Source organism: Poecilia reticulata, chromosome 13 (genome assembly GCF_904066995.2).
Source record: "Poecilia reticulata chromosome 13, P_reticulata-male-v2, whole genome shotgun sequence".
NCBI lineage: Eukaryota > Metazoa > Chordata > Actinopteri > Cyprinodontiformes > Poeciliidae > Poecilia > Poecilia reticulata.
Window position 1 is genome coordinate 26317585 of NC_088842.1, and position 25831 is coordinate 26343415.

Consider the following 25831-nt stretch of genomic DNA (forward strand, 5'->3'; position numbering starts at 1 on the left):
AAAATCTGGCCATTGCTTCATCAAAGGAAAATTTGTTTTAAAATTGAAGGACAAAAAAGTCTCAAAACTTTTATGACTCGTGCTGCAATAATAATATGATCAGATCAGCCAAACTATCACCTCTAACAATGACCACACCCTGAATCATAAATGCAGACTTGCATCAAGTTGAAGGTAGTTTTCCACAGTTAAATACAATTGAATTGAGAAATGCTTTTACACATAAGTCTATTTCGAAACTAAATATGGAATACTAACTAGGTTGCCGGTCTGCTCATCTTACAATATGTACTTTTTAAATCTTGCGAATTTTAAAAGTACATATTGGAATTCTAAACACTAGAATTCCAAGAAAGTAAACTTTGATTCGTCATAGCATCAAGCCAACCTCTACATCAGTCCTGCTGGGGGCGCTCACGAAAACGTTGACTGGAAAACGAAAGAATAACGTCACTTCCGTAAACACAAAATAGGACAAGGGAAATGTTGAAAGCGGGAGCCAACTGCCTTGTTAAACTTTGGCAATATTTACGCGTTCTGAATGTGTAAGGTAAGCAAGCCTTAAATCAAAATTTGTCTAAGTATAGATGTAAAGGCAATGGTTTCAGTTCAATTCCCCGTTCGTCCATTGTGTTACCTCGTGTTCCACTGCTTTAGCTAATGAGTTACTGCTAGTTTCGATGTCAGACAGTTTTTTTTTTTTTCTTATGGCCATTTGAGTAAATATGTTTAGGCATGAATACATTCTAGATAAAAACTATACTATCATGTCGTCCAGGTAAGATGTTTTTTTGTGGGTGTGTTGGCGGGAGTAAGTAACTACACACGTGCACAACATTGTTGGTATTCTCGAAAGAGACCACACAACGAGGAACAAAATATTAAGTTTCAGGTACCATCACTTTTGTCCAGGTTTGTTTATTAATTTGTTTATTTTAAATGACTACGTTGAACCACAATTCAAAATCAATGTGTGATTTTCATTGGTTAATTTTCAGTAAATTTTTACTTATTACTTTCGTCAAATTCAAGTTATTCCATTGCCCCAGAGAAAATCTATGAAGTTTAGTCAACAGCAAGGTAAGAGGGGCCACACACAAAGACGTAGATGAGCTTAAAGCAACTATTTAAGTAACCTGGGCTTTCTTAAAAAAGCCAGATTTCTCACCTCCCATGTCACGCTTTTAAATCACATACTGAGTACATGGACATCCTGTCATTAAGGTGACATTTCTGTAATATAAATCCTTTATTATTGTTCTTGCGTCTAGCTATAAATATGAGAAAGTGAATTCTGAATTTTCATTAGCATAATTTAATAGTGATTAGCACATACCCATCAAAATATGCATTTAGAATATAGGTCTCTGCAAATAATTTATACAATTAAATAAATGTCACTATTTGATTTGAAATGTATGAACTTTTGGATGGTGATCTAAGTCAGTAAAATGCACCTGTATTTAAAATGTTTTGTAGATGTCTCAACCTAACCCGTCCTCCACAAGCTTCAAACTCTCTGAAGATGCTTCCAAGGGAGGAAGTACTAAAAAGTCTGAAGATGACTCTAATGATAAAAGTTCTGAATTGGAGAGCAGTGATCCTGACAGATGTTTAAGAGAAAAGGTGTTGAAGGAGGTAGGGCTCACCAGCACTGCCTTCATTGGTCCTGCATTTCCTCCACAAGCGATCTCCGCCAAGCCTGACATTGAAGACTCATTGAGTATGTTTTACAAAGAGCTTGAGAAGATCGATACACCAGATCAATCGTATCGGATTAGTGATACTCAAGAGAAAGAAGATGTTCAGCCCAACCTCAACCTGCCTGAACAACCTACCAGCAAACACTCTCAGGATATACCTGATGGGAAAATGGTTTCTACCTCAAGTTTTATGGGAATAAACAGTTACCAGAGCAACAGTGGACCAACTAAGTCCTCCTGGGATCACTGGTATCAAAATGAGCCATACCAGCTCAAAAGGCCAAGGCCAGTGAGTAACCAGTGGGATTATCCTCCATCACCTAACAGGCCACCTGATCTAAGATTTCACAGGCCACCTTTCCCTCACCATTCACACCAGTCCGCCTACTCAAATCCACAAAACACTCCAGCCCCTATCCAAGTCAACCAAAGCAGCTCAAGAATGATGAACCATCATCACAAGGATTTTCATCCTCCACCATTTTCAAATCGTCCACCTCCAAACGTGTTCATCCCTCCTGCTCCTCCTCAGGGCCGTCATGAACCCCCCCCGCAGAACTTTGGATGGAATGAGCAGAGTTTTTATGACACGGATCTGAATGACGTACCTGTCAGGTGGTCTGGGGAACAAAGAGAAGAATGGCAGCGCTGCGATGACGATTACGACAGGCCTCCGAGGTTTATGTCAGAAAATGAGCCATGGGAACATCAGCGTGACTACCGACCCTACGAAGAGAGGTGTGAATATCAGTCTGATTTGGTGCTGATCTTGATGAGAGGATTACCAGGATCTGGGAAAACCACACTAGCCAGGTACACTTATGAGCAACCGAACTTGCTTTCTGGTATTCGTATTGTATTTGTTTTTCATTTGTATGAACAACATCTTTCAGAGATCTGCTCTCCTCTGGCCCAAGTGGAATAATTCTCAGCACGGACGATTACTTTGCTCAAAAAGAAGGTTACCACTATGATCCAGGCCTTCTAGGGGCGGCACATGAATGGAATCAAAGCAGAGGTGAGGTCTCAGTAAATTCATGTTCAGACTCAGAGAATTATGGATTAAATATATATATATATATATATATATATATATATATATATATATATATATATATATTAAGGTTTTACAATCACAAGATTTCATGACATCTTGGATCATTACAGTCTCTTCTGGATTGCTTAAATAATTCGTGTTTATGTTCAATTCCATATCAGCTAAAGATGCCATGCATGATGGTTGCTCTCCTATTATTATTGACAACACAAACCTCCAAGCCTGGGAGATGAAGCCATATGTCAAAATGGTAAGGTGCTTGTTATTTATTTCTTTAACGTTCAGAAGGCTAGCACACGAAGGTGTCATTATGAGCACTTAAAAGTGAAATGGATAAACACATTTAGTTTTTCATGCAAAATATAATCATTTGCAGTGCTTGCAGGATCCTAACTTGCCTTACTACATTTTCATCCTCATATTCCTTTAAGAGGCTTAAATGTGCCACTATGCTCTGGATTAGGTTTTGAATTTCATTTAGTTATCCTCACCTGACTTCAGTCATTGGCTCCTCTTTTTTTAAATGTGCTGATGCATTTGGTCATTAAAAGTGAAAAGCTGCTAAAACGGTGTGACAAAACTCTAAATCCCATGATGCAAAGCAGCAAGATGTCCAGATTGTAAGGAATTAAATGCAGGACATTCAACTATCTCCAGGACAACTGAAAGAATTGTCCTCCGCCAATTGTTTAATTACGTCAGGGAGTTGAATTAAAATAACTGTTTACATTATCTAAAACCAGCTAGTTTGTCATTGTAAGGAACACAGTTTTCAAGCTTTACCCAGAAAGCAGGGATTTCAGTTGTTTCTGTCTGAGTGGTGCAGCTGTTCTTTAATCTGTAGGGCAAAGTACGTAGATCTGCAAACAAAGTGCAGAGTCATAAAACCGACGATCATAGAATCTAAAGATCTAATGTTTAGGCACAGTACCAAAAAAGATAAAGTGGAACCTGAAAGCAGATTTCATATTTTGCTAAATAGAACTTTGCAGCGATCATAACCAAAACCGTATTAATTTGTGTTGAAGTTTGGGTTTTGAGACTCATTCTTTAGAGAAGTAACTTACTTGCCAGGAATTTGGTTGTAAACAAATTGCATATTGACTTTTTTACTAATCTAATGTGATTGCATGATCTTTATATACATTCCTATAGTAACTAAAATTCTTATCAATTTAACAATATTAACCCTCCACAAATGTTTCTGGTACGTTCAGGAATGTTTTTGCTTACTTTTCCCAGTTGGGTGATCAATAAACAGTTTAAATTAATTTTTACAGGCCTTGGACAGAGGATACAAAGTGGACTTTTATGAACCTGACACCAGCTGGAAATTTGATCCTTGTGAATTGGAGAAGTAATTAGAATATATATATTTTTTGTGTAGGTATTATTTTTAGATTTTAAAGCTGCACTTTATAATCCTTCCCTTTTGCATTTTACCTTCAGGAGGAACAAACATGGCGTTCCTCAGGACAAGATCGCTCAGATGATGGATCGCTTTTCGTTTCCCATCTCCATAGACATTGTCATGAATTCACATGAACCGGCTCACGTCAACCAGAGACGTCGACCAGAGCAGCAGCAAATTAGGGAAAAAAGGCATTTTTGTTAGGTTTGTTGGAGAAAAAAAACTCGGAGTGAGACCTGTGCTCATGTAAATGTCATTTTTGGTAATTTCTAGTTTTTAAGTTATTACTTTGTATATTGTAAATTTATAATGAAGAAAAATGAATCTATATTTTTAAAGGTGTTTTTTTTTTTTATTACCACAAGGGAAAATCAGATTTGTATATATTTTCCATCAAAGATTTCATATGTATTTTTTCTTTTTTTCCAATATGCAGCTATGTTTTAAAAAGATTCCTATTTGTCTTGCGCCAAATCCTTATTAGACTAAACTAGTGCAGTTCTCTGACTTTAACAAATTCTCAGACATAACACTGTTTTAGGATTTATTCATCTGTGGTTTAACCAATACCAGGCAAGGAGTTGCTTTGCTGAAGAATATGGTCTTGTACATTTAAGTAATGCGTAAGCTTTGGGCATACTTTTTTTTTTCTCAGTTAAGTATGAGATGTAGTACTTCAAAAGTTTTGTCACTTGGTGTTCTTATCAAAGTCTGTGACTTTATGCAATAAGTTAGGTTTTCATCAGGAATACTTTTATTATTAAGGCTTTGAGTATTTTAATACTTTAAGCCAGGGAACTTGTCTTTCAGTAGTTTGGAGTGTGAAAGTGGAAAACACACACCAAGGACTCAGTAATAGAATCAGAATTTCTCGTCGTTTCTGCTGGCCAGTGCTGTATAACCTCTGTGTAACTCAAGTTAAAATGATAATACATTGTGAAACTGCTTCAGTGCAGAATCTTTCTCTGACATTCTGGGATTACTGTGTCTCTCAGGAAATAAGTCGTGGTCTCCTTGTTCCCTCCGGTGCTCATTAGAGCAGCACACAGTGCTGTAAGGTGGAACACTTCTTTTTTTCTTGTAATCCCTCCTGTGCAAAGTATCCAGAGCAATCATTCTCCTCGAATGAGACTGAGACTGCTTTTATTTCATGGTCAGTGTATTGGGTGATTTTTCTTTCTTTCTTTTTTTAAGCAAACCTGTTTTTTGGGATTGTTTTTTTTACAATCTCTATAAAGGTCTCGGGTTATTTTTTCCATTCTCGTGCATCATGATATTATAGAATAAAAATATATTTTATTGCCTTTCAGTGGGAATATTCAGGTCTACCAGCAGCAAGTTAAAAATGGGTGTAAGAAAACATATTCATAAAAATGTAAAAAGTCTAAAAACAAGGCATAAAGAATGTATGGTGTGGTCATTAACATAGTATACCAAGATTAATAGAGATGCGCAAACAAGTAGGCTAATTAAAAGAAAATGATGTTAAAACAGAAAATGATGTTAATATTTGTTATCCTCTCTTGTAGGTTTTACATCATGCAGTTGTTTGAAGCAGCATACTTCACACTGACAGATGAGTTGTCGGTGTGAAGTATGATCTACTCTCTTAAGTAGATCAGTCTGAGAAATGCTAAAGCACTAAAACGAATAAAAATTCATCATTAGGCAGCAAAATGCCTCAAATTTGTTGAATTAAAGTGATTGCATAGTCCTATTTAAACGATGGATTTAAAGATATCGCTTGTTTTGGCTGTTATTTCTCTTTTTGTGACTGTTGACTTCCACCCTCCTAAAAGCCTTTTTTTTTTTTTTTTTTTTTTAACTTTGACCTCATGACATTGTTGGCATTGTTGGCACTGTTCTTGAGCTGATCTGACAGTCACGTCTAGTTTGGCTTTTCACTCAGCACAAAGTATGCGACCCCTGTTCCTCAGCATCCGCAAACTATGCCTGGAGACTTTATGTGGCCTTCCACTTCACAGCTGAGTTGCTGTCGTTCCCAGTCACTTTCACTGTCAGACTTTACGACTAACTGTGGAATAACTTGGTGAGGAAATGCCATTACTGGATTTATTGCACAGGATACATCTGAGCTAAACAGCCTTACACAAACCTTTGTAAAAGTCTTGTTTTTATACCTATGGTCATGAAAGTGACTGGAACATCTAAATTCAATAATTCATATGGGAAAACTAGTATTTCTGGTAATTTAGTGGAGATTTCAAAGAAGAACGAGTGTTCATTACAAATTGAGATTATCTGCAGAATAAGTGTGACGTGTATAAAGAAAAACCAGTATCTGGGGTTGTTCAGATTTTTGAGTCCTGACCGGAGTCTTGTATGATCCTGTGGTGTCTTTCTGATCTGAAAATGCATTGAGGAGAAGAATCCGATGAAGATATTAACGTGCTTTTATTTAAAGCTTTAAAGGCACTCTGGAATCACAGATATCCCCCTGAGGGAATCCCCTGCAGGTGAAAACTCCCGGTTGGAAGCCACGCCTCTTCGAGTCCACAATCCCAGCTGTAAGATCTGCAAACTCACATGGCTCAGAACCTCTTTAGATTGCCTTGCATACCTCATGACCTCTGTGAATTGATGCTAAACACAATTGATGTGAAAAAGCACAAAGTGATCTCTAAGGGGTGGGAGGGCTGTTGTAGCTGAGAGTTTGTAGTGAAACTGATGTGAAAAGTGGATGCCACACATTTTAGATTATTATTTTTTCTTTCCTGTACAAGTATTCACTCTTTTGTTGATCAGTCACATAGTCAATTTAAATTCATAAACCTGTTCCCTTGCCCTGCTTTACACAGATACTAACTTTTATTTCGAATGTTCACATTTCATAGTGCATTAGTTAGTTGGGCATAATTGGTTTGGAGAGACGGTTATGATTGAAGGCAATCTTAAGGACACGGTGACCTCTTGAGAGATGCCAGAATTGTAAAGAGTGCTTTGGAGCAGCAGTGGCTGCAATGAAGTGTGTGAGATGTGTCATGAATTATATAGCCAGTGACATTGTTATTATAATGAGAAACCATATAAACATGCAAATGAAGGTGATTCTGGATATAAATTCAGCAATGAAGAGAAATTGAAAATTCCAGATACTTCATCCAATGTTTGGCATTAGTTTTATGATTTTGTTTCCTTCTAGCAAAAAGATAGAAATCTCTGATGCAAATTTCCATGTTATATTTCTTGAACAGTAGACAGTTGCCCCATCATAGTTGGGGCTTTAAATGATTATGAATTCAAAATCATAAAAAAAAAAAAAATTAATTGTATCACACCTGCTGGTTCTGTAAATTTTGGGATTTTGAATGTAAGCTGTCATGTCACAAAATTTCAAACAAATTTTAGTATAAACTTTGACTAAGCCACTCCAAAACCTTAATGTTATTGTTGCAGAATGTGTGGTTCCATTAATTTCAGCAAATTGTAATTTCAGCAAATTGTCCACATTCTGAACTGGCAGCCCTCCCCTAGAACATCATACTAAAAACTGAAATTCTTAACATGATTTTTTTCTTTCTTTCCTTTTTTTTTTGCTAAATCCAAAATGAACCTTTGTGTTTTCTTCTCTGGTCAGCTGTGTCTTGAGGTTTTCCATGGTTATTTTTTCTTAATGTTAAATCATGCACCTTGATTGACAGGTGAAAATGAGTCCTGCACTGTGGTGGTGTAGGTACGGTGTCTCTTGTGGATTCTTGGATGGGGTTAGACACTCCTGGGAAGGTTTGACTGCTGTTATTTTTTAACCGATTATGTTCACTGAAAGATCCTATTTGTATAACTTTTTTTTATTCTACAGATCTGGTGGTAATGAGGCCCAGGTGAAGTTACTGAAACTCAGATTTCTGGTTAAAGTTATTTATTGATGCAGCAAGAAGGCCAGTGACTTTTGTCTACACAGGGCCAAGTTGGTTTGACTATTTTTTAAAAATGAAGCAGTCATTTAAAAACTGCTTTTGCATTTGTTCAGTTTATCTTTCTCTGATGTTCAAGTTGTGTTGAAGATCAGAAATATTTCAGTGTGACCAAAAAAAAAAATGTAAACGTACAGTGCAAATAGGAAAGTATTTTTTTTTATTTTAAAAATATATTTATCCCAAAAATGAGTATTACTTTAACTCAAAGGCATATTGTGAGAATCTCTTTGTTGCCTTTTCTTATTTTCAACATGTAATATTTTTTTATTTTCAGGACTGAAGTATTTCTTGGAGTAGTTATCACATGTGTTAAGCCTAATTAATACTCCAGTTCACGCAGAAACCAAAGTTGACCTTTACACATGGACTCTCAGATGTCGGGCTTTCACAGTAAGGGCAGTTCTGTCAAGTCTGATTGTAATAAAAGGAAGAGCATCTGCTAACTTCTGTCCACAATCATTTTGGAATCAAAGTTGCATTAGTGACTTCTTAAAAGCCTGCTTGTAAATAATCTCCCTATTATTAAGTTAGAAATTATATATTTTAGCTGTGTTTTAGTTGTGATTTGCTCTCTTGAATGTATCTTTAACACCTGCATTAATCCCAAAAATGTCATCAATGACTCGGTGTTTTTGTGTTTTGCACTTTTTCCCTAACCAAATCCCTGTCACATGCCAGCATTGGTCACAGGGGATTGACTCATGTAGAAAAGTACAATCAAGACTTGCCAACCACTTGTGTAACCATGACACAATATGCAACTCAACAAATCACAAACAGGAAAGGTCATCTATGGAGGGGCTAATGACCTTGTGCGTCTTCCTGGGAAGAGAGCTCTCCAAAAAGTGAGCAAATCAAACGGTGTGAAAGAGGTGTGTATTTGTTATAATCATCTGTGTGTTTGTGTGCACACATTTGCATGCCAGGTGACTTCAGGTTTGTTATGTGAGGAAGCCAGCAGCTGCAAAGAGCAGGCGTGCTTAGAATGATGATTATGTAAGCCAGTTGTGATTAGTGATTTGTGCTCCCTGAATGGCAGTGATGAACCTCTTACTGCTGCTAATGATCAGAAGACAAAAAAAAGTCAGAGCTGGCTCACCAGAGGACAACACAAACTACATGTAGGAGGGGAATGGGCTCTTAATTTACCCACTGAAAAACACATTGCCTCTTGCATAATCCACGTTTCATAAGTTTCTAAGTAGAAAATCAGGATAAACAGGAACCTGATTTCTAAGGTAGAAATAATTTAAAAATCTGATTTAAGTTGCTTAGTTATCTTGTTGTTGTGTAGTTTTATTTTTGCTGTCATCTTTTTGCAAAGTCAATTTACGCTGAATGAAAAAAAGGGGTCCAAGCGTGAAATCAAACGCTCTCGTGCGCTGTCAGCTGCCGTTCACGTTGTTTGTTGTGTTTGTCACGTGAGGCTAACAGCCAATAACAACCGTGTGCCGCGACCGCACAGCTTGTCATCTATGTACACACCAACGGTTGATCGGCCTAGTCAAGTTCACCTCATTTAGAGCAGAAACAAGATTTTTTTTAGCCTTCAAAATAAAAGCGAAAATAGAAACAGAAGCGTGGTTGTCCAACCCACTGCTTTTGGGGGGTTATTTTTTGGATGTGGACATGGATGTCATAAAACAATCACAGCCAAAGTTTATGACTTTTGCTGGGTGTGTATTGTCTGAAATTACCAGTTTATGAAGGGGTTGAAATCAACCCACTGCTGTGACGGTTCTAAGCTGCCAAGTGAGATAGTCACAGTATGGCATTGGCTGACTTGTCTAAGAGTGAGATGACTTTGTGGCTGGATGGTGTGATGTACCAATGACACCTGGGCCGCTTTCTGGAAACTGCTGGTATTTTCAGATGTTAATTGGGGAAAAGTTTCAAGTTTGATTTCAATTTCCAGACAGCAGTTTTGTTTATGTTTCCTTAGAACCCTGAGACAACCAGACTTGTGTGTCATTTAAATAATTCCTTCCTTTTAACATGCATTGTACTGGCCGAGTGAAAGTGCCCCAAGAGAAAACAGATCTCTAGACTTCAACCAAGAGTAAGAAGTTGAAAACAGAACAGAACTGATAAGATGTCAGTTCTCATCAGAGGATCAGAACTGACATCATTTGAGCTCCAATGTACCCCTCCACTGGATTTGGATATTTTGATTGAAATAACAAAGTATTAAGTATTTTTGGAAAAAAATTATATTTGTTTGAAATATATCTGCTTTTTTTTTGCTGGAGGAATCACCCAGAGCATTCATTGCAGATTGAGCTGCGAGCTGGAAGGAGGTGTCTGGATTTCCCTCTGGCATTCTGACTTAATCCCAGATTTTAAAAAAACTACGTAAAAAGAATCATTAATATTTAATTTAAGGAGCATAAAATGCTTTAAAGTAAAGAAATGTCTGCTTTTTTGTTGTTCCGCCTTCGCGATGTCGGTCTTTTATTTTGAAATGCACCACAGGAAGTGTTCTCTTACACTCTCGCCGCCTTGCCTCGTGAGGAGCCCAACATGCTATGGATATGATGCCGTGCTGCGGTTGCGCTCCAGGCGGTCACACACTCAGACGGGAGGTGTTTCCATAAATTTCGGTCCACTCCAGCCGTCCTCCCCACGCTGCTCACAATGTTCCCGCCGCCTCTGTGACCAGCACCTGCCGCCCATCCTCATGACGGGTCGACCATTTAGATCCATGGCATGGAGCACTGAGGGAAGTTTAACTCCGGCGACCTGAGGATAGGGGCGGATAATTACACCATAACAGTAAGTGAACTTAACACTGTGTTCATTTCTAAACTATATTTAAACAGTCAATTCAGTGCATGAATTGATTTTTATTTAAGGTGAATTGCCTTTATATTTAGAAATGCATAGGGAGTGAAGCATTTGGCGTTGATGTTTTTATTTAAGCTGACGGGAAATCCGGTTCAGAAACTAATTATGTCTAACTATTTTTAAATTCGCATAGATCTGTCTGAATACCTGGTTTAAATTAGAAAGTATTATGGATTTTTTTTAAATCCCCAAGCTATCCTGTGCCTTTGAATAAACTCAATATTTACTGTTCATTTTTAAAACAGTACCAGCTTCGAATATGTTTTCATGTCGTGAGCCCTTTCTTCATATTTTTAACGAAACAACTGTCGTCAGACCTGATGGGTAAATCAGTTCCCTCTGCTCAGATATCCCTTTTTTGCAGTGCAACATATCTGGGGTATCATCCTGGTTTTGCATATAACCAGAATTATTTGGGTTTAATGCAAACAGTTTTTAGCTATCAGTTGTGCATAATTCTATATCTATATGACACTTTGTAATTGTTTTTTTTTTCTTTTTTATCTCTTTCTTTTATTTTTGTATTTATACTGACTGATTAACAATTATCCAATTGTCCCGATCCTCCAACGGCTCTGCGTCTGTCAGGCATCGCATCTGTCCCGATTTAATTTTAGCTCCAATTGTCAGTCAGAGCCAGTGCTGTAGCCCTCCCAGCTGCTGGTTGCATAATGTCAGCTGAGGACTGCCACAGTCTACTGAGCAGAAGAAAGAACTACAATTCCAACACTGATATTAAAGTAAATGAGGCTGCATTAAAGCTTTATGTGGAGGATGTTTTACTTCCACTCTGCTGGGATGATGTAAGTATCCAGAAATAGGTCTGACAGAGGGATGCTGGCTAGCCTACTTTCATAAGCAGAAGAGTACTGAGGAGATGGAGCTGGCAGTTTATATAGACTAAAATAGACGTTTAATATGTCTCTGCTCGGTCTTCTCCATGCATATCCTGTTTCCACAATCCTCATTGTGTGCACAATGTAAAAGAGATCAGGCTATCTTTTGGAAGAGATAAAGGGAGGGGGGGGGGATGTCTGGCATTGGATGGATCATTAGCTCCCACTGCTGTGCTTTGGTTAAATCAGTGAGTTTCTTCACTGATTGACTTTAAAGAGCTGGATAGGTTCTTTAAATTGCTCAGGCATGAATTTGCAGTGTCTACAGAAAACCATATTAATAAATATAAATGTGAAGCTGTCCTCTTGTTGCTGAATAAGTAGTGGAAGTTGTTTTGCTTGTCTTTTAATGCTTGATTTTTGCAACAGATGCTCAAACAGGTGTGTCTGAGGTGAGGCCTTTCATCCAATGCTTTCAGTTTACAGGAATGATGCACCTGTCACTATTGCATGGAACAGAAAATCTGAGAACAAAAACCTGTCAGGTATTGATATTGTGGCCAATATCTCCCAGAGAGACTTTGAAGCAGATGCGCTTTTTTTCAATAAAGGTTTTTGTTCGGTTTGGAACAGCTTGTTTGAATTTGACTTGAATGAAAGTTTTCAGTTCTGATTGTATTGTGTGCAAACCACATCAAGACTGGCTTGACTGCAGTAATGTGTGTGTGTGTGTGTGTGTGTGTGTGTGTGTGTGTGTGTGTGTGTGTGTGTGTGTGTGTGTGTGTGTGTGTGTGTGTGTGTGTGTGTGTGTAGGGGGGGTTAATGATTGAATATTATTTTTGCACACGCATGCGAAACAATAAAGATCAGCTCAAAGGAAATTGAAAAATTTGACATTCATTGTGTACAGCTTAGTTTATAAATAGAAATGCAGTGAGTTACAAGGTGTTAATAAATGGAGATGTACTGAGAAATTGGCTGCTGACCAGAATTATGTGATATTCGCCTTGTTCGTCCCTAGTGAGTTGTGAAAGGCTGGTAAGAAACTTAAAAATTCAATATTTTTTTTAGTTGTTTAAAGCCCAGCATTGTGGATGGCTGCTTTTACTGACAGAAAAAGATTCGAAGTTAGTTGGTAATCGAAAAAGCTTTTAAAATAGAGCCTGAGGAAGCCCAGAGATGAGAGATGGAAACTGGTTTGTCTACATGTTGAGATCTGTCTTTCATTCAGGTTGCAAAAGAGGGTGAGACTTGAAGCAGGTAACACAAAGGATGGATTGTTTACGCTTCTTTTCTCTTCATTTGAAATGTCAGCCTTTGAAATATGCTGCATGTAGAAAGATGGAGGTTTGGGGAAAAAATGCAAAGCCCACATTTTAGCAATACTATCTCTGCTAACTGTGCTACTTGCTAGCATGGCTAAAATAATTTAAATAGTCAACTTTTTGTCAAAGTAAAATTATTGTTTGAAAGTAATGTTTTGTAATTGCTCTTTTACACTTGCAACCTAACATGACCTCTACTTATGTTTCACCATTAATGAAAGAAAGGCTATGCTAACATATTTTTAATGCCTTTTCTTTACAAAGTACTATTAAAATTGGCCACAGTTTGTGACACAAGTTGAAAGCTTTACACAAATCTTAGACCAGAAGTCATCCACAAACTTCAAATTGCTGCATGTTAATAATTTCTTTAACACTCCAGTTTAAGGAGGTAATTCAGTTCACTTAGCTTTATTGTCATTGTGGCATGTACAACAAAATTCGAAAATGTCTAATTTGGTTGGTAATGAAAACAACATGTAAACAAACATTTTGAACAAGGTAGGTTTGAAACTATTTTAATGAAACTTGTCTAATTGTTTGATTCTGTATATTGAGAGTTTAATTCAATTTACATTTAACTTTATAGTTTCATTGCTTATCCATGCTGTCTTTCATTCTCTAAATTAGGAAGACATTTGTGTAAAAAAATAAATAAATAAAATAGAAGTTGCCAAAGTTTTAAACCAAACATATTGTATGTATTGTAGGACTTTTGGACATTAAAAATAAAAAAAAATGCTTTGTATGGAACTATTGAGATCTAACTAATCTTTATGGAAACAACTACAGCGGTGGTCCCCAAACCGCGGCCCGTGGGCCGGATCCGGCCCGCCTTCACATTTGGTCCGGCCCCCTGAACAATACCAGAGAGCATTTAGATTTTTTTTCATATATGTATTTTCTGGACTATAAGCCGGTACTTTTTTCCTAAGCTTTGAACCATGCGGCTTATATGTGGATTTTTCTTCAACCACCTGGGGGCTCTTTAGCAGGAAGTGGAAGTCAAAATTGGAAATAAAAGAAGAAATTGCCCATTAAAACGGAATTAGGTTTTCATAGGGAATTTAAATTTGAGAATGTTGTTGATCAGTAAAATAGCATTGAGGGGGAAAAAGAAGATTTATCATTTTTTAAATAATACTGGGATCATTATGAGAATTTGAGGTATAGATATTAGGATCCAGTAGATGGCAGCATTGCAACAATAATGGATGCAAGCTGCCGTTAAAATCTGGAAAAAAAAAAGCAGAAGAAGAAAGCCCTATTTTCATTTAGCACATGCTAGTAGCAACACGAAGGATCAGCACGTTTACTGTTACAGTTACCATTCAGAAACTACCGTCATCAGTTCAGTTAAATCTAAACTTAGCAACTTTTTCTTTTTCAACCGTAATAAATGTGATATTCAATTGACCTGTTATGACTCAAATGTTGGGTGTCCGCCCCCTCTGCTGCTGCTGCATCGATGTGGAAAACCTGGAGCAGCAGAGATATCTGCGGCTAGTACGGAAAATACTGTATTTATTTCATAAAAAGAGTTATTTCCTGGATTTTTTTCTGTGAAGAACTCAGAGAGGGTTATTTGATTGTGCTTTCTGGAAGACGATACATTTTTACATTTAGGCACTCCTGAAATCTTTTTCTGTTACAAACTGACTCCCGCCCCCATTAGAGAAGGGAAAGGTTATGTGGCCCTCACAGGAAAAAGTTTGGGGACCCCTGAACTACAGCATTGATTTCTTTGCCTTTGTAACAACTCCTCCTTTGAATATTTCTTTGAAGCCACCATGTGAGGTTCAGTGTAATTCCATCACAAGAACAGAAACACACCAGCTGAATAAGGATGGTGCATCTTCAGGCAATTGTTGCCTAATATATCAATGTAATCCTTTGTATATATACAGTAATCAAAATTCTTTGTAGTGTTCTGCTTGAGGGCGACAAAGCAGCAGCACTGCAGAAGCTAAGGGCTGCATTCTAATAAACTTTGTGGACTGCAGGGAGAACCGTGGATAATGGATCAAGAATGCATCTGTGAACGTTTCAGGATAGGAATGCAGCAGAGGGTAAATCGTATAATAAGAATCTCAACGAAAGCCGAAATATTTATTACACAATGCTACTGTATAAATCCCAGTTATGAAGACAATTTTAAAAGCTGATTGCGATACCAGTGGCTTCCTGCAATGGTTCATTTTGACGCCACCAGGAATCATTTTGCTTCTGTCTTTAAAACATCAATTTTTACATAACCGCTGTAGAGCTGGAGCTGCTCAGAGCTTCACTAGACGACTTCTGTGTTTTTCCTAACAAGGGTATGTTCATCTGGAGGACTGCATTATGGACATGAGAGCGCTGGCTGATGCTGCCGCTACTCCAGACACACAGCAGAACATTTGGCATTAAATTACCACTGCTGCCTGACATAAGTCGGAGTGTGTCTGCTGATTAAGGCTGCCAGCTGACCTCGCTGGACCTTAACAAGCATGTGGTGAAAAACATCACCACGCTGTTCCCTGGGGTTCTTATTTAGGTGTTTTTCTCTCCAACCAAGCTGAGTAACTGCAGTGCTTTACCAAAGTATACACTTTAGTGGAATTTCAACTAGCAGACTAAAAATAAGTACTGTTGTGTATACCTGTGAAGAGTAATGACAAAAATACTTGCAAACAAAACTGGATCTGCAAGGGGTTGTAAGACATCAAGGGCTGGACTTCTAACTAATACAGGGATGTCCCTGTCAAAAGAATTCGCAAGACAATCTGATGGGGGGGGAAAAAAAACTGAAATCAAGCAAATAAAGTTACTCATCTTTGATCCAAAACAAAAGGAATTTTGCACGTTTGCTGTATTTAAAGAAAGACATTTAGTTTTTGGATTCTTTTGGGCTCAATCAAACAAAATTATTTTCAGCTGTAAGAACAGGAGTTTGCTTTTTTTCAAAATGCTTCTCTAGCCAACTAAATAAAAGCTGATTTGGGTACCTGCTGCAAAGTTGGGTTTTCAGTTAGTCTCTGGATAAACATGGTCCTACACGTTATACAAATTTGGTCATAAAAACATGAATACTTTGTGTTGCGCTCAACATTTTCCACAATAAGAAATTCCATCCATTTTCTTGACACCCTTGTCCCTCAGTGGGGTTGGGAGGGTTGCTGGTGCCCATCTCCAGCTAACGTTCCGGGCAAGAGGCGGGGTCACCCTGGACAGGTCGCCAGTCTGTCGCAGGGCAACACAGAGACACACAGGACACACAACTATGCACACACACACACTCACACCATTCAGATGTTTAGTCCCAATATTTGGTGCTGATTAATGACAAAGTGTGAAAAAGTTCCAACTCTCTGCGCTGTGTTTGATGGTTTAATGAGTTCTCTTGTCATTACAGCCATGAAGCTGTGAAGCTGCAGGTGGCAGCCGCGACGAACATGATGGAGGAGGCTGCCAGTCAACTGGAGAGGGACCATGTGCACAGTGTCTACGACAAGATTGCTCCATATTTCAATGACAGCCGCTACAAAGCCTGGCCGAAAGTGCGGCAGTTCCTGCTGGACCTGCCTCCAGGGAGCATCGTGGCCGACATCGGTGGGCGTCGCCTCAGAAATGCGATGACATGATAATTAAAGCAATGTCCTTTTTTGTTCTTCTTGTCTATATTCACATCATTTAAAAGAGGCTTAAAATACAACAGCAAATGAATGTAATGAAACCTCTTGTCTTTTATATTATTTGTAATACTTTTATATATATATAATTAACTGTTTCGTCCTTGGCAGGTTGTGGCAATGGCAAATACCTCCATATCAACAAGGAGGTGTTCAAGCTGGGGTGCGATGTTTGTCGCCCCCTGGTGGACTTTGCTTGGAGCCAAGGACACGAGGTCCAGATGTGTGACGGCCTGCGCTTGCCTTACAGAGACAGCTGCTTTGATGCTGTGCTCTCTATAGCCGGTATTGGACACACACACATACACAGTGAAAGATGACTAACGCATCTTATTACTCCCTTCGCATGCATGAGCTCAACATCTGCCGCTGCCATTTGGTGTAAATTTCATTACCACGTCTAATGATAAACATCAGTTTATAGCGCCATGTGTTGCCAAGTCAACAGTGTGAAATAATTAATGTTTCCTCCAACTAACGGCGTAATATTATGCTGAGTTAGGGCAGCAGTCAAAAACACAGTTACAGTGTGTGCTCTCAGTGCATGGCATGCTTTGTTTCTTACAAGTGTTGACACGTAATGATCAAGTAGTGCCTTGAAAAAGTATCTACCCGATGAATTCCTTTTTATGTTTTGTCACATTACAACCGCAGACTTCAATTTTATTGGGATCTTGGGTGAAAGACCAGAACAAATGAGTGCATTGTTGTAAAATGGAAAGGAAAAGTATTGGTTTTGGAAACCAAAAGTGTCATGTGTTTTCTGTCATTTTTTTCTGATACTCTAGAATAAAAACCACCATTTATCATTCTATTGTATGAAAATGGAAAGACTCACAATGAAAAAACCTCCTGGGACATGATCACTCACCCAAACCATGTGGGTGGTTTTGTAGGCCCTTTAATATTACAGGACAACGTTCCTAAGAACTTTGTCCTATAATATTACAAATCTAAGCAGCGTTTCAGTGTTTAAACTGAATAGCAAAGGGTTTGATTTAGTATCTGCAGTGAATTTCAACAAGACAATGGCACTTTTGTTTGTTCAGATCTCTTTGGTAAAGGGGTCTACATTAAGAGAGCACAAAGGCTCAAAACCAATTTGCTATTTAAAAAAAATTTTTTTTGTTGTAATTTTCATGAAAATATGAGCCCTGGGTTGGTGTTCACCAGGACAATAACTCTAAACACACAACCAGAGCTATGTTTAAGAGTTAGATTTTCACATTCAAGTTCAGAACCTAAACTAAAAAAAGTTATGCTACACTTTTCAGATTTTTTTCATTGATAAGAAAAATGCTAAAAACCCAAATATCATCTTCCTTTCTGTTTTTGTAAGTGTGCTACTTGTGTAGGTCAGTCACATATTCCAGTTAAATAGACTGAAGTTGGCGCTTGTAACAAGACAAAACGTGAGAAGGTTCAAAGAGAATAGATACTTTCCCGTGGCACTGTAAACATCTTCCCTCCATCTTTCTTTATTCTGAAAAAAGCCTGTGTTTTGCACAGTCATTCATCATTTTTCCACCAAAGAGCGTCGCATTCGGGCAATAAAGGAGATGGCTCGCACGCTGCGAGTTGGCGGACGCATCATGATCTACGTGTGGGCCATGGAGCAGAAGCGGCGGAAATTCGAGAAACAGGACATCTTCGTGCCCTGGAACCCCAACCCTCATCTGTCCTCCGGCTTCAACAGAGACGACACCAAACCCAGGAGACGGGCCGCGGCACAGAGCGTGAGTGAAGCCATTGACAACGCTGAAAACTACAGGAAGGTCAGAAGCACATCCTCTGTGGCCGATGAAGAAGATGTGACCCAGGCGGTGCCGCAGCAGAGGACACAGAGACTGTGGTTCTTTTCCAGGTCTCTGGATTCCGTGTTTGATTTTGGAAGCTTGGCCATCTCTTGGCCGTCCTCCAGAGACCTGAGACATTTACCGTCAGCCACAGGTGAAAACGAGGGGAACAAGCCCAACCAGTGGGCGAGAGGACGAGGCCTCATCAAACAGGTCTCGAGCTTCTTTTCCCCCCCGTCTGTGATCGGATCAGAGGAGGACGTTTTTGACTCGGACACAGACCTGCAAAAAAATCGGAACAATCCAGGAGGCCCTAGTAACCCAACCAACAATAACGGCAAAGAAAATCAGGGTGTCTCAGTATCTTTAGCACAGGAGTGTGGCTCACTTGCTCTGCCGGATCTTATTTCCTTGCAGCAGGAGAACCTGAGGCAGTCTGAAGATCAAAGCGTCAGGGAGCCAAGAGGAACAGGGCGACAGGAAGGCACACAGAGTCCCGAGGAGCAGGTGGAAGCTTCCTGTCTGAGGTACTATCACGTCTTCAGAGAGGGAGAGCTGGCAGAGCTGATAGAGCATCATGTCGAAGAGCTCCATGTCACACACAACTACTTTGACCACGCCAACTGGTGTGTGGTGGCAGAGAAGGTTCAGTTATGGAAGATTTGATTTTAACTCATGTTGTGTGAGGGCCAAATTTTAGCACTTCGCCACACGGTAACGCTTTACATTCAACGCAGGAAAATGTCTGTAAATGTGCAGTTGTAGCTACAGACACCCAGATCATTTTCTCTACTTTTACCTTATTATAAGCACTGATTTAAGATGGAGTCAGTAAAATGGTTCAGCTCAGAGCAAAGCAGTGTGCTATGAAGGCATACTGTATAATAATAATAACATTTTAAGTATTTATTCTATGTGAAAGACACAACTTGAGCTTTCTTCTATTTATTTGAACTCTTTTCAAAACGGCTTGTCTTCTAAGGGGATGTTGATGATTGCACTGTTTACCATTTTGGGCTTAAAAGCCAAAGCGACTTAAGAAAGACTGACTGACATTATAAACTTCCATTGGTTTTGGTATTCTAATCATTTTATCTGTGTAGGAATCTTATTGTCTGCCTGTTTTATGAAAACGTGGTTGTTACCTCTGAGTATGTAGAGCCAAACGGACAGCATCTGTTTGTGTTCTCTGTTAGATGTTTAATAGATGGCTTATACAATGCCTTACAAAAGTATTAATATTCCTTTTAACTTTTTTTGGTCACGTTGCTGCCACAAACGTTTTAATTGATGGGGATTTTTATTTGATGGCGCATAATTGACAAATTCTGAAAATGTGGCATCCCCACAGCATGACTGTGCCACCACCATGTTTCTCCCAAGGCTATAGTGTATTCAGTGTGCCATGAGATGTTTAAAGTTTGGGATATTGTTTCATTATCTAACCCTGCCTAAAACCTCTTCATAACTAAAACCCTTCCACTCTGGTGTTTTTCAGTCTTCATGATACAGTTTTTCTTTTACTAAAGTTCTCTAACTAATCTGTGATGCCCTTACAAAACTCTATTTATGCTGAAAATTAAAGGTAGATGGTGTTGTGCAACTTAAACATGCAACTTTTAGAGGTAATTGGGTTGGCTTTTATGTAGGAGTAATTGATTTGATGGGTAATTTTACATTTTTTTTTTTTTAAACGATTATTTTGTGTTGGTCTATCGCCTAAAGTCCTTGGAAAAACTTTATCTAGAAATATTCCATGGGGTGCGAATACTTTTGCAAGGCATTGGAAGTCATTTCTTTTACAAGTAGTGCTCTGAACAGCTTAGAACATCTTCTAAAGTACCGGTGTTACCCGTCTTGAGTGTTTTGATGTTAATATCAGGAACAGCTGCATAACGTCTTGTAACAAGCTGAAAAAAACCAACAGTGTGTTTCAGCAAATAAACTGCCTCATTTACTGTGAATGAAACATTGCACTGTACCATTAACGTGTCACTGCTTCATGTCAGAACATGGCATAAAAAAGTGACGCTTTAAAATCTGACTCTGTGCTTTTATCTGTACTCATTGTGCCAAGAAGAATGAGTTTTTTTTTAATAAAGTGTGTGAGGACCAATTGTTGTTATGCGGCATGGATACCTCAATGTCTCGTGGTTTTAAATAGCTTTTTCTTCATTAAATAATTTTGTCAATAATTGAGGTGTTGCAATAATGTTTAGGGTCATGATCCGTCTGTAACGTGAGATGCTGTGAACACGTCTATATTCTCAATATAACCTTGCATATCATTATGTTGATTTGATGATTATACTCATAATGATATGCATCAACACGTCTTTGCCTTTACTGCTATATTGGCGCCATCTTTTGTTCTCCACGGTTACCTTTTCTCAATGATCTGGTAGAAGTTGGTCGTTTAAAAGGTTTATAGGAAAGTATAACGGGGATATTGCGGTTCCACAAAACCTTTTTTTGATTCGTAGATCATTTCCACATGCGCTCCCATTAGGCTATGTCTTTCCAGTACTTTTTTGTTTGCACATTGAGCTTTTTTTTTTATGTTGGTGTGTTTGATTAACAAAAGGTGAACATTTAATCACAGGTAAACTGCTTTGTCTAAATTCCATACTAGTGAACAACAAAGGAACAAATGGTCAGCCTTTTTTTGTTGTTGCTTTCTATTTATTGTTTCTTAAAGGTCACGGTTCACCTTTGGCTTTACATTCCACACTCCCTCCAAACCTGAAACAAGGAGAACACAAATGCAATAATTGTTCACTTTGTATGTGAAATGATGTCTGGACTGATAAGATGTGTTTAAGACGCTGAGATTATTTTACCCGAGTAGCTGCTCTGTGGACGATGGAGTGTCTGAGGGCCAGTTTGTCGATGTCTCTGGAGTATCCCCCACCAATAACGGTAGCAATAGGAACGCCTCTCTTCACCACAGTCTTCATCACATAAAGATCTCTCTGGTAGAGCCCTAGAAGAAATAATTCAGTGTTTGAAATCCTTTTTTAGCAGAGAAGCTCGTTTTCAACAGCCAATCATATTTCCACCTGCCAATCAACCTTGATGACTGATTGGCACATCTGACACTCAAAACTGATGTTTTGTGTTTTAATTGGTGAACACAAAAGAGACCAACAAGACTCCCAGAGGGACATGCCTGGAACGTGTTCTTTATTTTCTAAAAAAAAAGAAAAACAGCTGTTTTGTTTGAGGTTTTCGTTACTTCATATTAGAAATTTTTCTTCTTCTTTTTGGTACAAAACGTACCAACTTCAGCTAATAGTAAGACGACTTAATGCATTGCAGCAAAGTTGCTTTATTCTAGATGTTTTGGAAATTTCAGCATTGAGGCAATGGTTGAAGTTTTCAAAGAAAAGCACATAAAATTCTGTTCAAAGTTAGCAATGCTAACAGTGCTAACTGTCAGCCAAAGTAGGCCAATAAAGCCAGTTTAAAATGTTAACTCTGAAACTGTTCTTTTAAATCTTGCTTTACAGTGACTGCTCTTCTCACACGCCTGGTATGAAAGTTGCTTCTGCTCCTAGACTAAATAATTGCCTACAAAAAATGATCTGAATGCTGTAAATATTTTAGACTAACATTCTTGAAGAGAAACAGTAATTGGCTTCAAGTGATATCGGCAAGTCAAAGCTTTACAAAACCCCCCAAAAAGCTGCATCTCTTCTTCTTTTTTTTTTTTTAGCATGTAGTTTATTTTTATACTTCAGATCTGGGGATTTTCCACTGCAGTAAATGGCTCTTGCAGCTGAATATGGGGAAAACTGAGTGCCAGGGCAGCATCTGCCAGCAGCACTTTGCAGGCTATTTTTGTTGAAAAAGCTGCATAGCTTGTTGGTGTGATATCGAATGTGCTTTCTTTTATCTATGATATCAACAATCAAAGCATTAACTTTTGGTTGTGCAAGATTTCCTGCTACCTTTGCGCATTATCTCATCTTCTGATCCTGGAAACGTTTTACTGCAGGGCTTTACAAAATGAGCTTGAAGAACTGCAGCCTGCTTTTGTGGTACGACTTGACTTCCTTCTGGAACATTTCAGCACTGAGGTGTAAATGTGAAAACGGCTTCAGTGTGTAGATAAGGATAACTGAATACCAGAGGAAGAACTTACCTTGATCGGTCAGACGGAGCCTCCCGAGTTCATCTTCCCGATGCGGGTCAACACCAGCGTCGTACAAAACCAGATCCGGACGAAAAGTCTCCAGCAGCCAGGGTAGGTGCTCTGCCACTGTTGACAGAATCAATATAGAATTTTAATATTTTTACCTAGAAATGTAAAATATGCTCTTTGGGCCGGTAGAAACATTCTAGATTTTCTGAAAGTCTTTGTGAACATGCCTGTGGAGAGATACTCCTCGTCTTCCAGCCCATCCTCCACGCTGATATCCAGATCACTCTGTTGTTTGCGGACGGGAAAATTTTTCCCACAATGCACTGAAAATGTAAACACAGATGGCTCATCTTTAAATATGAAAGCGGTGCCGTCACCCTAAGGACACAGAAACCAGGAAGTTAAATAAAAGTCAGTTCCAGCAATGAAAATAACTAAAAATGACTGAGAGAGTTAAACTCCACCTGATGCACATCTAAATCCACGATTAAAACCTTTCTCCTCCTTGATGAGCTGTTCATGAGGTATTTGGCTGCGACTGCTAAATCATTGAGGAGACAGAACCCTGAGCCGTAGCTGGGGAAAGCATGATGGGTTCCCCCCGCCGTGCTGCAGGCCAGACCCCTCCGTAGAGCGACTTCAGCAGCGAGAACAGTCCCACCTGTCAGGAGAAGCAGTCCGGATGTGAACTTATCAGTCCAGTCTAGCTGTCGGACCTCCTGCTCAAATCTCGTTCTTCTTACCCGTTTCGTATCGGCACCGTCGCACGATGCCCTCGCTCCAAGGAAAACCCGTCCTCCGCTGCTCTTGCTCGTTTATTCTTCCACTTATGAAGTTGTTCAGGTAATCCTCAGTGTGCACGGCGCCGAGCAAGTCTTTCGAGGCAATCTCAGGAACCCAAACCTACTGTGAGGAAGGAGATTAACATTAACAGGAAACTGCACCTATTTTACTCACCTTAGGCTTTTCTTTAATAATCAATGTAGATCTTTCATGTATTGTCAAGTTCCAACCTCAAACCTCTGTTTTTTACTGTGATTTAACCAACAAACCAAGACAAAGCAGCTCGTAACTGTGAAGTTGAAGCAAAGTTGAGGTTCTCAGTCAATTTACCTTTCCCCTATTTCAAAACCTTATTTTATACCAAAGATAAATTATTTTATTTGTTGTAGTAATATGAGATAAATAATTGTAAAATGTCTCAACTAACTTACATAATTTCATTTGTTACGTATTATTTACCTGAAAACCCTCCATTCCACTCTGACTCGTTTGGAAGAGCCGACTCTAACATTTTAAAGTATATGACTGATTAGAGTTCCTAATGAAACCAAAATACTGGCTTCCATTAAGAGTCATAAAACCACATTTCCTTACAGTAGTTAATAAGTAATCACACAGTGGCAATTCCTAATCACAATTGATTAAATGATTGAGTTTATTTATTTCAATATTGAATTTGTCTTATTTTGAAAGGTGGGGAATGAAGACTAAAACCTGAAATTTCATTAAAAAATAAAAATAAATAAAACGCTTTGTAAGGCAGAAAAGTAACACTGCACAACACCCTGAATAGCTTAAAAGATTTTGTCTTGTAATTGTACCAAAAAGTGGTTCTACAAAGTAGATGAATACAAATGAACACCACATGTTCACAGTTTTATAAATGAAAACAATTGAAATGTGTCCCATTCCTACCACTTCACAATTATATTGTTTTGGTTTACCATATAAAATCCCAGTAAAATGCAATGATATTTAAGGTTGTAATGACAAAATTTAGCACATTTCAAGGAATATGAGTAGTGCATTGTAGTTGCTAATGTCAACTATGTTCTCTATTACTACTAGTTGTTTACAAGATTAAATAAAACTCTCAAAAATAACTGCATACAATGTCTGGCAGTTGCCAACCAAACACAAACTTTGATACATTTTAACTGTGGTTTGTTTTTGTTTTGTTTTTTTAACGTGTGCATCTCTTGTTCCCACTCAGGTTTTGGTATCTTTTCCTACCAGAATGCATGCACTAAAAGAAATTGTCGGACAAATTGAAAAATCCTGAAAGTAAATGGGGGAAAAGCAGAAAACTTCCAAAAGAAAACGATAAAAGTCGTTCACAAAGCCTGGTTACTTACTTCCCACTACAGTTTAATCTACTGTCTTCCTCACCTGTCTATCTGTGATGACTTGGTCTTGAAGTAAAAAGTGTAAAACTCTAGGAAACTTGGCCATTGGAAACCTGTGGTTTGCTGGAAGCTCGCACACATACTTGCTGTGATGAACAATGGGCAGTCCGCTGGATTCGGTTCTGACCTGTGGGGGTGAGCAGGAGGTTCTCTGAGGTTTGGAAACCAGACGTGCTCAGGTCATGTCAATACTCTGCCTCAGCGTTTGCAACAACCTGCAAGTCGTTATTTATGTAGCGTTAGTTCTTACTAGTTCCGCATGGAAGCATCTGCCAGAGGCGAGAGTGACTCCAACAAGGCGTCCGACTGTAATGCGACGGGTTTTGGAAAATATTCTCTTCATGGAAGTCATTTCTTACTAATGTTGAATAACTGTTGCTTATCTAACAGAGGGAATTTGGTTGAATTTACTGTTCCTGCTGCTGCCATCTCCTGTCGCGGAGGACAAATCACGCAAAGTGTTTGTGTTGTGATGCCTTGTCTCCCTCTACTGTCCGTTATTGATCATTACACCAGAGGTTCACTACTGACCCTTTTAAGAATTAAATGGATCAATTTAGTTAAGTCATTTTGTCATGCCAAAATATTTTTTTTCCGAGTGATGTTTATTAGTTTGATAGAAATAGAAATAGATTTTATTTTTATTCGTAATTCAATTTTTTTTTTTTTTTTTGTTTTTTGTTTTTGGGGTCTAGCTGGAGTCTGTCAAATGATTCAATAAAAAGTAAAGAATGGAAATAGATGAGTATTATTTGCAGAAAACGTGCTCGCCTTTTACCAACCTTCTATCTAACCTCTACTATCCGGTTTAACAGGTTCGTTCTTACAAAAGTTAACCTGCAAGACAAAAATATAAAAGGTTTAGTTTGAATCTACATTAAAAGCAGACTCTGCTCATAAAAGCATACCTTGTGTTA

The 25831-nt window shown here is 38.5% G+C and overlaps 3 protein-coding genes across 5 annotated transcripts; 2 read left to right on the forward strand and 1 right to left on the reverse strand.

Moving 5' to 3' along the window:
• Positions 1-366: 366 nt before the first annotated feature.
• On the forward strand, positions 367-5910 carry n4bp2l2 (NEDD4 binding protein 2-like 2). 2 transcript variants are annotated; one of them, XM_008426275.3, is made up of 6 exons: positions 369-550; positions 1480-2516; positions 2597-2721; positions 2922-3010; positions 4041-4117; positions 4210-5910. In XM_008426275.3, exons 1-6 carry the CDS (start codon positions 542-544, stop codon positions 4373-4375), a joined length of 1503 nt encoding a protein of 500 aa, XP_008424497.1. In that variant the 5' UTR covers positions 369-541; the 3' UTR covers positions 4376-5910. The 2 variants fall into 2 exon arrangements, with proteins under 2 accessions (XP_081470549.1, XP_008424497.1); XM_081614423.1 differs by lacking the exon at positions 4041-4117 and having other exon boundaries at positions 367-550; positions 4210-5117.
• Positions 5911-10591: 4681 nt separating this feature from the next.
• On the forward strand, positions 10592-20697 carry trmt9b (tRNA methyltransferase 9B). 2 transcript variants are annotated; one of them, XM_008426278.3, is made up of 4 exons: positions 10592-10881; positions 16509-16705; positions 16897-17070; positions 18295-20697. In XM_008426278.3, the coding sequence occupies exons 2-4, from the start codon at positions 16549-16551 to the stop codon at positions 19245-19247; spliced, it is 1284 nt and encodes a 427-aa protein (XP_008424500.1). In that variant the 5' UTR covers positions 10592-10881; positions 16509-16548; the 3' UTR covers positions 19248-20697. The 2 variants fall into 2 exon arrangements, with proteins under 2 accessions (XP_008424500.1, XP_081470550.1); XM_081614424.1 differs by lacking the exon at positions 10592-10881 and adding an exon at positions 11632-11756.
• A 544-nt stretch (positions 20698-21241) lies between these two features.
• hdac12 (histone deacetylase 12) lies at positions 21242-25514 on the reverse strand. The gene is made up of 8 exons (XM_008426277.3): positions 25165-25514; positions 24898-25041; positions 23469-23628; positions 23190-23386; positions 22953-23103; positions 22726-22842; positions 21422-21564; positions 21242-21323 (listed from the first exon to the last, which is right to left on the reverse strand). The coding sequence occupies exons 1-8, from the start codon at positions 25264-25266 to the stop codon at positions 21300-21302; spliced, it is 1038 nt and encodes a 345-aa protein (XP_008424499.1). The 5' UTR covers positions 25267-25514; the 3' UTR covers positions 21242-21299.
• Positions 25515-25831: the final 317 nt, after the last annotated feature.

What these genes read in the sequence shown, in the direction of transcription:
- n4bp2l2 (XM_008426275.3), top strand. An exon ending in TGAATGGAATCAAAGCAGAG is followed by an intron (nt 2,722 to 2,921) that starts GTGAGGTCTCAG and finishes ATTCCATATCAG; the next exon opens with CTAAAGATGCCATGCATGAT. An exon ending in TGAAGCCATATGTCAAAATG is followed by an intron (nt 3,011 to 4,040) that starts GTAAGGTGCTTG and finishes TAATTTTTACAG; the next exon opens with GCCTTGGACAGAGGATACAA.
- hdac12 (XM_008426277.3), bottom strand. Translation starts at nt 25,266, where the DNA reads ATGACTTCCATGAAGAGAATATTTTCCAAAACCCGTCGCATTACAGTC. An exon ending in GATGCTTCCATGCGGAACTA is followed by an intron (nt 25,042 to 25,164) that starts GTAAGAACTAAC and finishes TCACCCCCACAG; the next exon opens with GTCAGAACCGAATCCAGCGG. An exon ending in TGGATTTAGATGTGCATCAG is followed by an intron (nt 23,104 to 23,189) that starts GTGGAGTTTAAC and finishes CTGTGTCCTTAG; the next exon opens with GGTGACGGCACCGCTTTCAT.
- trmt9b (XM_081614424.1), top strand. Translation starts at nt 11,719, where the DNA reads ATGTGGAGGATGTTTTACTTCCACTCTGCTGGGATGAT. An exon ending in GAGCATCGTGGCCGACATCG is followed by an intron (nt 16,706 to 16,896) that starts GTGGGCGTCGCC and finishes CGTCCTTGGCAG; the next exon opens with GTTGTGGCAATGGCAAATAC. An exon ending in TGCTGTGCTCTCTATAGCCG is followed by an intron (nt 17,071 to 18,294) that starts GTATTGGACACA and finishes TGTTTTGCACAG; the next exon opens with TCATTCATCATTTTTCCACC.